A 13,420-nucleotide genomic window follows, 5' to 3' on the forward strand; every position below is an offset into this window, starting at 1 on the left:
GTCATCATACGTCATCATACGTCATCATGCATCAAATGAATGGATAAATAATATGTTGATAAAATATATGTATAATCGTGAGATTCAGTTAGGGCTGTGGACTGCATGTGCCTTTAATCTGTTATTTTTGTTTGTGTATAGGATATTACTGTGAAGAAGGAACAAAAGCCCCCACCAAATGTCCTCCAGGAACATTTCGCAATACCACTGGAGCAAGATCTATAGGCGAATGTCTGAATTGTCGACGTGGGTATTTCTGTAAAGGCTATGGACTCAGAGAACCAAGCGGGAAATGTTACAAAGGATATTACTGTCAAGGAGGTGTTGAGGAACCGTCTCATCAGTGTACAGTTGGTCATTATTGCCCAGAAGGGAGCGCTGTCCCAGTACCATGTCCTGCAGGTACACATTAATAATTTTTGAAATATGAAGAACGTCGTGCAGTTTAATGATATTATTGACAACTATTAAAAGTTGAATTTTAAGGTTATTGTTATTAAGTAGATTTGTAATGTATGGTAATAGCTTCCACTTTCTTTGTATGTTCCTATATTGTTATGCAACGCTTCTTGCCTTATTCTCGACCACTAAAATTTTAGGTCAATCTCAACCAGAAAAAGGTAAATGGGAATGTGATAAATGTCCTGCTGGGTATTACTGTTTGAGCACGAATTTTACCCACCAAATTCCATGTCCTGAACATAATTTCTGTCCGGCTGGCAGTTCGTTTCCGACGCTATGTCCTCTTGGTACTTATTCTAAGACGGTGAAACTTGTGAATGATAGTCAATGTAATAACTGTATAACTGGAAGTTATTGTAGAGCAGGAAGGATAGTCGGTCCCTGTACAGCAGGATATTATTGCAAGAGTCGAAGTCCTGATCCCAACCCTTCCTTTCGAAATTATTCGTACCCAGTCGAGGCAGGACCCTGTGCTGTAGGGTATTATTGTCCAAATGGTACATTAAATCCAGTACCATGTCCCAACAATACATTGAAAGATTATCTTGGTGGTTATGGATTGGTATCAGACTGTAAGCCTTGTCCTGCTGGAAAACAGTGCTTTGGAGGTATGTAACTTATAGATTCTGCATGTAGTTACCTAAACTTGAAGTTGTCAGTTATAATGTCAGCAGCCTAAGATTGTAACGGATCGATTCGGTTGAAATGTGTTAATTAGTACTTGTGAAAGTTGATTTGTTGTGGAAGTTGATTCGGCAAACCTAATTTTAAAAATTAGAATTAAGTTAAACATTCTCTGAGACTTTGCAAGGAGGTGTGATGATAATGCACACCCTTTAAATACACCTTGAATATAAGAGTGCTTCGGTTAAAACCAAAAGAGTTTAATGTAAAAAACCGAATTCAATAGTGCTCTTATATTTTCGATCTATGTGCACAAAAGTAAATTTCGACATCTCCACCTTACACTATGCCCCCATCTCGATAGAAATATTTTCCAACCTTCGTTCCTTCATGTTGTGGATCAAAGGTGTCAACTTGTTCTTTCTTCATAAAGTTCACTTCAAAAAATTATCCATAAAGGTTTCGTACTGATACATTTTTGAACAGTACAAACTATAATCGCACGCTAAACGTTTGTCCAAAATCAGCATCTAAAAGGTTTGAATATTCCCAAAACGTAGCGCTATTCCTAACTAAACTAGTACTTGTTGACATGCAGATTTCCTCGTATTAATCGCAATCCTCGTACTATATCATTTAGGTAACGGCAATGCATTACCTTGTCCGACTGGTAGCTACTGTGAACAAGGGAGCAGTGGCCCACAGGAATGTCCATTGAATACACACAGAGATCTAAAAGATGGTAGAAATATCAGTGATTGTTTCCCCTGCCCTGCTGGATATTGGTGTAATATCACTGGAATTGCAAGTGTCAGAGGGTACGAATGCCCGATCGGGTATTTCTGCCTTGAAGGTCAAGGTCCTACCGCTTGCCCTGGAGGAAAATTACGTAATCATGTGGGGGCAAAGAATGCTACAGACTGTTCACCATGCCCTGCTCGGTATTACTGTCCTGACGGAAAGGCAAACGTCCATGGCATTTCATGTCGTGCAACACGATATTGTCCAGAGGGCTCTGCTTTAGAGAGATTATGTCCCGGAGGGCATTATTGCCCGGCAATGACTGGCGATCCACTTATTTGTCCAGGTAAGTCCAGATCGTATCCAAATTCACGTATAAATGCATTTAGAACAATTTAGACACAAATGAAATAACAAAACACTGAGGTAAATGAGCTACGTGAAAATACACTTCCAGCGGTTGAAACCGTGAACCACAAACGTTAAAAAAAACATGAGCGTCAAGCCGTGGTTTGTGTTCGCAGTTGAAGAAAAAACGTTGTAATATTGTATAACTGAACTATAATAATTTCATTATAAATATATGACTTCACAAAAGACACCATTCGCTCGCAAGGAATACTTTGCATTAATTTTAGTTGATTTATGGTAAGTTTCACTTTCTCCATAGCCGGTTATTCCTGTCCTGCGAATTCCTCTGGAATAACTCTATGTGAATATCCTCATTACTGTCCAGAACGCTCCGATCGACCACTACAGTGCCCTCTGGGATATTCTGCCGAACGTGTCGCTGGCAATCGTACGTCGTTACAAGACACGTGTTCTATCTGCCCTGATGGTTTCTATGGCAATCATCCAATGCGTCATAACTGTTCAATATGCCCTGCGGGCTATTTCTGCCCTGCTGGCACTACTGGACCTCACGTTAACCCCTGTACTCAGGGATATTATTGCCCCGAAAGGTCAGCTAGTCCTAATCCATGCCCGCCTGGCATGTATGGAAATAAACACCGTGCAGTGAGCAGCTCTGACTGCTTACAATGTCCTGAGAATACGTTCAATAACCGCTTGGGACAGTTAGCTTGTCGACCATGTGGTAGCAGTGCAACTTCAGGTCGAGGCTCTCCAATATGTGATTGTATGGGGGATTACAGATCATTCCAGGTGTCGGATGGATCATGCCAGTGTTTATCAGGATATGTTTATTATAACGAAGTGAACAGAGAAAAGGAAGAGGGAAATAGTGACTTGTCTTGTCAACCCAAGGTACGTCAATAAAATGTTCGCAGATCTCATTACTTATGTTGAATATGCGAGTCCTAAGAAGTAAAATTTATTGCCTGCCTATTGGTATGAGGCCATAGTCCGTTAATAGTTACTATCACTAGAAATAGAGATGGTCCCATAGTTCCTATCACTAAAATAGAGATGGTTTTTCAGTTATTTCATGTTACTAAAGGAATTATTCTAATATCGTATTTCCTGTAACGTGAAAATTATAACAAGTTTAATTGTATCCTGCTAACGAACTTAGATTCTAAAGTATTTTCAACGATTTCAAGAAATGATATATAACTTTTGAAAATGCGAAAACAGGCATATAGCTAACATGCATTGGTTTGCTTGAAACATTGCATACATGCTTAATAAAAGCGGCTCTCTCTCTTGACCATGATTCTCTTGGCCATGCTGTTTTCTGACTTTTTTAGAAATATAACTGATAAATTCATCTTTCGTACCACGAATAATAAATAACGAAGTACATTTTATTAATAAATTTAAGGGACAGTTGAGGGACACCTCATTATTTGCAACGTTTTACACCTCATTATTTGAAAGCGATGTGATGATGCATTTCATCTGTTTGAATTTTAGGTTGACGAACGCTGTAATAGTGGTGAAGTACGCATGTCTCGTACTCGTGATTGTGTTGATCCAGATAGTGTTTCGTGTAAACGAGCTTGTCCTCAAAGTGACAGATCTTATTTAGACGTTGACCGCGGTAGTTGTATCTGTAGTTACGACGCTCCTGATGATATCTGTGACAACGTCTGTAGCGAGAGGAAACCAAAGATCACGATCCAACGTAACAGCACAAGCAGTGCTCTCTATCTTGTTATGAAATCAGTTGATGGCGTGAAAGTTGAGGAATTGGGCGATGATTATGGTATCGCAGATTATGATAATGATAAACATCATACAGAGATTGTTGGAATGCAGTCATCGGGCGTTGCTGGAGTGTTGATTACCAACATAACTCAGTCACCTTTAGAACCTGTTCAAAATGTTCCATCAGGACGTTCTCGTCGTAGTGTGACAAATACCACCACAACCCCAAATCCCACCAGTAACACTTCTCCTGCTTCAGTTCCTAATCCTTTCATATGCATTGAAATAGGAAGCGCGATTTTGTTTAGAGTCGAGGTTAATGAAGAAAATCGCTCATTGAGTCATTATCCAAGGTACAATAAAGATCATCTTTTCAACCAAAACGACAGATTCGACTACGGCAATTTCCGTCTGCTTCATAGTTTAATACGAGATACAAACAAGTCGTTGTCAACGTTTGCTAACGTTTTCACCGAAGCTGGAGTATTTGTTTTTTATGACAACGGTGAACCACTTCGTGAGATGATTGTTAAGGTGACGGTACAAGGTGAAAAATGCAGTGAAAAGTTCAACAATCAACTTCTTCCAGCAAGTTCCATTACTCTCACACAATATCGGGTGGCAAAATCTGAAGTAAGCACAATTTTTTGTTCTTTCTAAAGTTATTACGGAGCCCTGTGGTCGGCTGAGAGGAATTTTTCAGCGGTCCATTTACCCCATTACTTTTCTGTAATGGACCAGTGATATATTACAAAAAGACCTCGGCCCGATATTTCTCGATAAAGATCTCACGCTTGGTTAAGACGTTTGAAATGAAGATGACAGAAAACCTTTACCTCTGAAAAGCTTTACCGCTAAAAACACTGTCTCTTTAAACGTTGCCTTTTTGGAACACTTTTTCAATAGTCTCTTTCCAATATGGGTTTTTGTAACAGTTAACCCTCTCCCTTAAAATTCCAAATCAATCGAATGTATTTCATCGCTCTCTTTAACATTCCACAAAAACATATACAGTATATATTATTTGACTCGCATATTATTCGTTCGTTTACCATTTACTATTGTCACCTTTAGACTGTCAAATCCCCATATTAAGTTAATTTACACTTATTTTGCAGCCAGAAAATCTCGCTCCAAACTGGTTGATTATTTATGGTCTAACTGCTTTTATGTTGATCTGTGTTATCATGTTGGTGATCGCAACCATGATATGGAGACCTAGAAACTTTGGGCAATACTCCTTCAGAGCAGTGCGTCCAAAGTATAAAAGTCTTGGTGCCCCAATCCCGGTTGTTCCCATCCCTGGTGTTGATGATATTCCTAGTGATCTTGGCCCAAGGGGTGTAGCTGAGGGCGCGCCATCTTTACAGACAGAGAGTGTTAAATTTGAACTGGAAAATTTCAACGTTCGTACTTTGTATGATAAACTTGAAGATCAAACATTACACGTGACCTCACAACTCGCACGTCATCAAGCAGATCTAAGAGGATTTTATGAACGTATAAGCCAACAAGCTGAGAACCTGAAGCAAATGTTGAATAATATGGATGTTACAGCTTTGATTGAGGCGACCCGAGAGGCAGCAAGTCAGAATGTTGATACACCGCAGGGTAGTTCAGGAACAGATGAAGAAGATAAAATGAAAACCAAAGAAATTTTCCTTGGAGGTGGGAATAGAGAGGAAGAGTTGATGAAAACATTACAACTTCTTGTTGATAAAATTGAAATCGGGGGACATGCAATGCCACACGGAGAACAAGGTCAAGGTAAAGGTTTTTCATTGCATTAAATATTTTTGCTAAAATAAGTTTCTCAATCATATTGTTTTTCCCGTGATTTGACAATATCCTGTAATTTAGGTTTTCCAAGTGAGTCTGTTTATCCAGCAGTTTGCCCAACAAGGACTGAAATTAAACAAACGGAACATCTCGTGACATTAAGTGATACACGAGACACTGCAGGTATTTCTCAGGGGATTGGACTGTCTAAGAACTCTGGTGTATGGAATATTGTCAAGAGACTTAACGATGAAAGAATCAAGGTAGATCATGAATTACGAGAGGAAGAGGAGGCTGAAATAAGAAGTTTACTGAACAAACAGGTAATATTTTAGACATTCCTTTCTTGTTACTAAAATTCGATCCATATTATCAGATTCTTAAAACCAGAGGGGGCATGTCGTAGTGCTGGGAAGCGTTCGTCCAATTGGATAATGCTTTTCTATGCTTTCTAAAGAACCAAGCTATGCTATTGGTTGAAAATGTATTGTAAAGCTGGACCCTACCCAACCAGAGAGGATTGTTGAATATTGAATACCAAAATACTGTTGAACTCGACCACTTATACGGCTATTATTTCCGCTTCCAAATATTGTAGCTTTTTTTAGCGATTTCAAAATTTATTCAAAAGTGTACTTTAGAACCTTCAACGTAATTATAATTTAACAAAAAATATATTTTTTCCACCGAATAAAAGGTGCCTGAAAGACACACATCTGATTGATTGCCTCCAATTATTATCTCTCCAGGAGGAACGTCGTAATGAGGTCATCAGCCTGAAGGCAGAAGAGTTAGCTGAAAAATTATCAGGATGTGCAAGCGAGGATGAAATGAGAGCAATTATGAACGCGCACGATGAAGAACTACGACGCTTGGAACACAACCTTGCAGCAGAAAAAGAACAACAGATGAATAACTTGAAGGAAAGATTGCGAAAGAAACGACAGGAAAGAGAAGCGGCATTATTAAAGAAGCAGATGAAGGAGGTATTATTATATTTAATACTAAAAACAGTTATTATTGTTTTTAATTGATGTACAACATATTGAAGTGTATGATAGTACAAATGATGATGGGTTGTTTTGTATTTCTTGAGTTGTAACAATGTAGTCTAAAAATTATTCATATTTTGGCTACTTCAAATCGAATGATGTGGTAATTCTTATTGTTTTATTTCATCATTTGCAGGCTGAGGATCACGATATTACACTGAAGGAAAATGAATTACGAGACTTCACAACAGATGGTGTTCTTCAGTTGGAAACTGCTGTATTATCTACCATCACTCACGAGGAGACACGTGACCTGGCAAATGCTGAAGAGAAAGCTGAAGAAGATAGGACGAATTCGTTAACGCGACAGATTGGAGACTCGTTTTGCGATATTGTGGTAAGTTACAGTAAATCAATAAACGATCGATATATACGGCACTGGCGTAGAAGTAGGTCCGAACCCCAACTTGCAAAAATCATTTCCATCTCAACTTTTGTTCACTCGTATTCAGGAGAACATCAGTAGCAGTGGTGCAATAAGTAGTGCTGAAGCTGAGGAATATCTTCGTGAACATATGAGGATGGAAGGAGATTTAGAAAGACAGAGACAAGAGAAGAAACAGTTGCAAATAGCAGCAGTGAATGAAAAACTAGAACAAAGGAGAAAGGAGAGATTAAGAAAGTTAAAAGAAAAACAAGAGTTGGAACGTGCCCAAGTAAGACTTTCAATATTTTTAAACTTTCCACAGATAACTCAACTGTGTACTCGTATGAATCGATTGATCAATTCTCGTGAATTTTGTCTTCAGGCTGTAGAGCAGGAACTGGACTTGGTGGAAATGGAAAAGCGCCATGGATTCGAACGAGAGGAGTTAGAAGCTGAATATGAAACTGAAAAAGCACAGCATATTGTGGAAATAAAGAAACGTGTTAACAAAGAACACGAACATGACGTGAAGAAGAAATATAAAGATTTATTGGAGAAGGTAAATTTAATTTAGAGAAATGTCAAGAGAAAACAATATGCTTTTAAAATAGTATAAGATATTGTATGGGGCAGCAAACTATAATTAGGATTGCATGTTGATAAACCGAAGCCCTTCCTCTGTCATGAACATTTGCACTAAAAGCATTAGCTTCAATTGGAAGCTGACAGTGTGAGTTTACTTTCAATTTCCAGAAAACGTTGGACAGTGTAGTTTAGATTTTTTACCATGAAAGCATTTTAATTAGTATTGCACGCTAAAACAGAAGGTAATTAATTGATCAAACAACTTTCACAGGTTGGTCGTGAGCAAGATATTGATCCCATGTTGCAACAGCAGATTTTGGATCAACTACGTCGTGATAATGAGAATGCCATGGAAAGTCTTGCAAAGCAGAAAGCAGCAGCTATGCAAGCAACAAAGGTTAAATTCAGCTATTGTTTTTGGTGTCAATAAAGGCTAACGATATGGCTCGTTTAATTTTTTGAAGTATTATAGGATTCTTAAAGCCAGAGACATTTAAATGCCTATCAATGTTTTCGTGTTGACCTTGATATCTGTATTTTTCTAACAGGATAAAATAGCAGCACGTAAAGCGCGACGAGAAGCAGAAGCCAGACGTTTGGCAGATGAAACAGCAGCACGACTTATTTTGGAAGAACAAAGTAAATCGGTTGTTACAAAGCAAGAATTAACTGCTGAGAGTATAACCATACCTGATGTCCCTCTACCAACTGAATCAATGGAAGAGAAGGTAGAACTCTGCTATATTATTTTATATTCAATTTTTTAAACTTGTGCAATCTTTTTAAAGTATAGTTCTGAAGAAGGAATGGAAAGGTTCAGTGTATTTTCCCCGAGCCATTTTTGAATTTTGGTTCAGACTGTGCACCATTAATTCCGCCAAAATATGGTTGGAAATTGCTAATTTCATGTTTCGACAACTTCCTCTTTTCAGGCGGTAAAACGTGAACAACTACGTGCCTTGGAGGAGATGAAAGATCGCCATGAAAAAGAAGAGAGTAAATTAAAGAAAAATTTGGAGATTGAAGCACGTCAAGCGGAAACAGATGAAGAAGCTGCGTTTAAATCTGAGAAAGAAAAACAAGTATTTGAACTTCAACAAAGACAAGCAGCTGATAGACAGGCACGACAGGATCTTCATCCTGCTGAAATGGAAAGAGTAAGTATTGATTTCCATTCTGTCGTTTTTCTTTCCCTACAGGCACTAAAAAGTTGGAAAGTCTAAGAGAATTGTATTCATAATACTTCCCTTCCCATGTTTAGCTGATGAATGCACACCAGCAAGAAATTGAAAACTTGATTGAGAACATGGAGAACGATCGAACACGGCAACAGGACAACCTGAAACGTAGACTACAAGAACGAAGACGACAACGTATGGATGCTCTACAACGAAAACATGAACGAGAAGAAGCAAGAGAGGTTTTAGAACAACAAAAAGAACTTAAAGATGTGCGAGCAAGCAATGTAAGTACACAAATCTTTCCTTACTTCCATTGAAATTGAAATTTTGAATGGAGTGGAGAGCGAACAAGTTCCCGAGGTGGAAAACTTGAGGTCTTCGTCCTATGCGTTAATGTATTTTTTGTTTCCAGGTCAAAGCTGCTGAGAAAGACGTGATTCTTCAAGCCATTCGAGACAACGGTGCTGATTCCAGTGAACTAGTGATTCGCAAGGTAAAACTCCTGTATTCTGTATTGCTGTTCGATCTTTTTTTTCTGTGATAAGGCCAGCTAAATTATCCGCTATAAGATAAAAAGGCGTAATATTAATAACATTAATCCATTACCTTCGTTAAGATTTTGGAAAAACGTCATGAACAAGAGATGAAAGATCTTGATAAAACATTCCAAGAAGAACGACGTGTTGGTATTGATGAGTCTCTTGCGAAGTTGGAAGATGAACATGCTTCGCAAATGGAAAAAATGCGTAAGACACATGGCGAAAAACTGAAATTGTTGGAGAATGAAAATTTATCACCAGAAGAGTTCCAGCAACGTAAAGCTCAGCTGCTTAATAAACAACAACTAGAATTGAGCGCCTTGGAACGGAAACATAGTGAGGAAATGAGAAGATTAAAAACTACTGCCACCGCTGATTGGGAAGTTCGGTATGCACGTGCGAAACTTGAATTAAGGGAAAAGCATTACCAGGTAAAGAGAAGAGCATATTGCTGCATTTCGTTATTAGTAATCGAGCTCATTCTTATATTTTTCTTTTAACCTATCCAGGAATATGCAGACGCTTTGAGTGAACTTTCCCCCGAGCAGTCAGAAGCTCATAAAAAATCTGTAGAGAAAGCTTTGCAGGCTGCGCGTGAGTTGGACGAAATCAAGAAAAAACTTGAGGACGAAAAACGAATTAACGATGAAAGGCAGAGACAGGAAAATGAAGGTGAGGAAATCTTCTAACACATTGTTAGGAAAAACTTTCTCGAGGCATATATCAGATAACAAAGAAAATTTTAGACCGTAACACGATTTGTAATAATCATGTTTGTAAAACATGAAGTTTGAAGTTATGATAAAGAATGTTTTCATAGAACCGTATCACTTTAGCCTGGATTAGTTCCATCTCGTTGGTCACCGAACGTCCCAGCACAGTTACCTGTTTGCATCATATTCTACCTGAAAATTTACAAACGATATTTTGCCACGTATCATAGTGTCACCTGCCATATTAAGGGAGCGACTCTCTAATGACATAGGCATATGAAATAAATAAACAAGAAAACCTAGTGGAATGAGGAATATCGATTAAATTAATATCAATTTATTGCTTTACTTTCAACTTTCTTTTTTTTTATTTTAACATTTCAGATTTTGAAAGGGAGCAGAAACGGCGCATGGAAGGGGAACTCAATCAGTTTGAACTGGATTTACAGAAAGATGACGAACAGGAAAGAAAAAAGAATGAAAAAATGATGCTGTCGTTGAATGCAAGAAAAGAAGATCTACTAAAAGAAAGGAAAATGAAAGCAAAACAACAAATCGCAAAGATGAGTCAACAAGGTGCAAGTAAAGGTGAAAAAGACGCATTACTTAAAGAACATAGTGAGGATTTAGCAAGACTAATGAATAAACTAGACGCTGACAGAATGAGAATGCAGAGTTCACTGGAAGAAAGATTGAAAAGAAAACGACAAGAAAAACGAAAAGAGAAAATGAAGGAACTGGAAAGAACAGCGGAAGAAGAAAAGGTGGAACACGAGGGTAAACAACATGCTGAAACAGAACGTTTACAAGCCAATGAGGTTTTGCAGTTGAAGGAAAGTATCCAGGTTGATGATTTAGTCGCTGTTGCTGGACAAGCTGAAATTCAAACATCGGCATCCAGTCAGCCTGAATTACCTGTAACATATCGCATGGCTGCGCCACTATCAGAAAGCCAGATAACGTCATTACTCCTTCAGTCGCCATTGTATCAGAAGCTTGAGAACATCAAGAATTTAATCAATGAAAATAACGGAGGAAAGTCTTCTTCGACAGGTAAAAATATATCATTTTTTAACAATTACGGAATGCATGTCACATGTTTCATATGACGTTTTGCGATATTGGCCAAGATCAGTCGTACTAAAACAAACAGGGGCGCCGGGACTAGGGCACAGAGGGAACGTGCCCTCCCCCAGAAATGCCCTTTAGTTGACCTTGAATTTTGATAATTAACCACCCCTATATACATATTTTACATATTTTTGTTGTTCTAAGTGCTCCTAAGCTTTTGCCCCTAAATTTGATATGCTTCCCATGCCCCTGGCAAGATTCAAACATATACGAGTTTTAAACTTTAAATGTACATTCGATATTTTAAGAATTTGTTTTCACTTTGTAGAAGGTGCCGGTTACACAGACATCAAGGATGATACCTTGTGGTCATCGGACGAAACCCTCGTTCCAGTCGATCTTAATAAGATACCTAGTCGGTCATTTGTTGTTTATAAATTTGGTTGTTTCATAGTTGACCTTCTAACAATCCATTGTCAACATTCCCCGGTGACTTTATTGTTGGCTGATAAACTTCCTCCGAATCCCCAACTGGCTCGAAATGCTTATCGAAACTCATTTTATTTCGATTCCAACAACCAAATTTTGTACATGCGCAAGGAACGTTTGGAGAATGTCGGTGAGTTTGTCTTGGTGTTAATTCACTGTCTTGCTCACTTGAAAGCTCAAGATCTTCGTGATGACACGGAACCGTCGTTCGTGAAAGAATTCCATCGTGGTTTGGCGATTGTTTGTGACGATCTCTTCTTCGCTCGTTATCGTCGTTCATGTGTTCCTTCCGCATCTCAAAATGATGATCTCGCGAAGGTGGCTGAGCTACTGGATAGTAATATCAAAGGCACAGAAGATAGTCCAGTAAATGGCGATGTCGTAGGTGATTTGCTAGATGTAAAACTTCTTCGTGGTTCGTCAAAGGATGGCGTGCATTTCTCACGAGACGGTTTGGTTGAACGATTATCCAAATACAGCAATTTTGCATTAAGTAATAAGATTCAGGATCTTCTCGGAAACGTTAATGATAAATCTGAGCAGGCTCAGATTCAAGGTACTGATATCTACATTGAAGAACGTCTTCGTGAACTCGAAGGTTCTGTCCGCCCTGTCACACGTTTTGCACAGTCACGTGGAAATCTTGTTTCACGTGATACTGCTAGAGAGTTTTCGCGTGGCATGGCTGTCTCAAGATCATCAACGGCCTATCCCGGATCAAGAAAACGGTCAACTGCCGATGGCCGCCCGAGTGGTGGTGAAGATCTTCACAAATCATTTATTGAGGTAATGAATTAATTTAAGATATCTCAAAATATCGCTACTTTTTCAAACATTTTACTCAACGTGAGAATGGTGACAACATTTCCTAATAATCATTATACGTGATTAGTAATCAAGCCGTTTGGATAACTTATTTTCCAAACATACTTTGTAGATTGTGATGTAATTATATTGTCCATAATAGGTTCAAGTGCGTGACATTCAAGAAAAAGTTGACAATTTGAATGAAGAATTTTCAGAGATTACCGTCGAATTGTTGGAACAAAAGAACAATGTTGAGGAATTAGAAACAGAGGTGCTTGCAAAGACGGACGCTCTCAAGACGCTGGCTCAAGGATCTCATGAATATATCCAGCAACAAGAACTTTTGTATCAGACTTCTGTTACCTTGACAACAAAGAAGAATTTAGCGGAAGCCTTGGAGTTGAAGAAACGATCGTGTGTTCAGCGCTTGGAACTCTTTCAAAATCAACTGAGAGGGAAAACTGTGCAACTGGCGCAATATGAACAAAAACAACAAACGACTACAAAGAAAGATTCTACGCGTAAGAAGTCTAAGAATTGACGTTAAAAACGAAACTTTATGATTAATTTAATGTATTTGTGCGCTTTATAATATAGTTATTTATAGTATTTACTGCATGAAAAATTTCGCATTTCTTCAAGCATACTTCTTTTCTTTTTTCATCTTTTAAATTTTTCTAAAACTGACCGGATCAGTTATATAGATTGACGTATAATCACTTAGAAAAGGAACAAGTATTTATTTGTATTAAGCACAATACTTTATAGTTTATAATGATTAATTATTTCAATTGCACTGTGCTGGTTGTATTGATATATGCATGAAATCACCTGTATCTTAAGGCTGTATATATTCACCTGTGTAATATTTTATGCATAACATAAACTGTCCTGTCAATGT

At 38.2% G+C, this 13,420-nt stretch overlaps 1 protein-coding gene across 11 annotated transcripts in view; it reads left to right on the plus strand.

The window, feature by feature from the left end:
* The window catches only part of LOC114525547, a 61,324-nt gene extending 47,904 nt beyond the window's left edge, over positions 1–13,420 (plus strand). For 6 of the 11 annotated variants that reach the window (XM_028546933.1, XM_028546953.1, XM_028546945.1 and 3 more), the window contains 21 exons: positions 142–402; positions 600–1,070; positions 1,727–2,173; positions 2,498–3,093; positions 3,703–4,569; positions 5,055–5,703; positions 5,797–6,038; positions 6,465–6,701; positions 6,904–7,104; positions 7,220–7,423; positions 7,517–7,693; positions 7,991–8,116; positions 8,268–8,447; positions 8,652–8,876; positions 8,981–9,184; positions 9,313–9,393; positions 9,517–9,870; positions 9,949–10,111; positions 10,537–11,205; positions 11,552–12,498; positions 12,680–13,420. In XM_028546933.1, coding sequence (XP_028402734.1) covers positions 142–402; positions 600–1,070; positions 1,727–2,173; positions 2,498–3,093; positions 3,703–4,569; positions 5,055–5,703; positions 5,797–6,038; positions 6,465–6,701; positions 6,904–7,104; positions 7,220–7,423; positions 7,517–7,693; positions 7,991–8,116; positions 8,268–8,447; positions 8,652–8,876; positions 8,981–9,184; positions 9,313–9,393; positions 9,517–9,870; positions 9,949–10,111; positions 10,537–11,205; positions 11,552–12,498; positions 12,680–13,060 — 7,682 coding nt within the window. In that variant the 3' untranslated portion in view covers positions 13,061–13,420. The remainder of the gene's footprint in view (positions 1–141; positions 403–599; positions 1,071–1,726; positions 2,174–2,497; positions 3,094–3,702; positions 4,570–5,054; positions 5,704–5,796; positions 6,039–6,464; positions 6,702–6,903; positions 7,105–7,219; positions 7,424–7,516; positions 7,694–7,990; positions 8,117–8,267; positions 8,448–8,651; positions 8,877–8,980; positions 9,185–9,312; positions 9,394–9,516; positions 9,871–9,948; positions 10,112–10,536; positions 11,206–11,551; positions 12,499–12,679) is intronic. The other 5 variants (XM_028546985.1, XM_028546992.1, XM_028547001.1 and 2 more) reach the window with 3 other exon arrangements.

Source organism: Dendronephthya gigantea, unplaced genomic scaffold (assembly GCF_004324835.1).
Source record: "Dendronephthya gigantea isolate DGI-Jeju-01 unplaced genomic scaffold, DenGig_1.0 000001F, whole genome shotgun sequence".
Lineage (NCBI taxonomy): Eukaryota > Metazoa > Cnidaria > Anthozoa > Malacalcyonacea > Nephtheidae > Dendronephthya > Dendronephthya gigantea.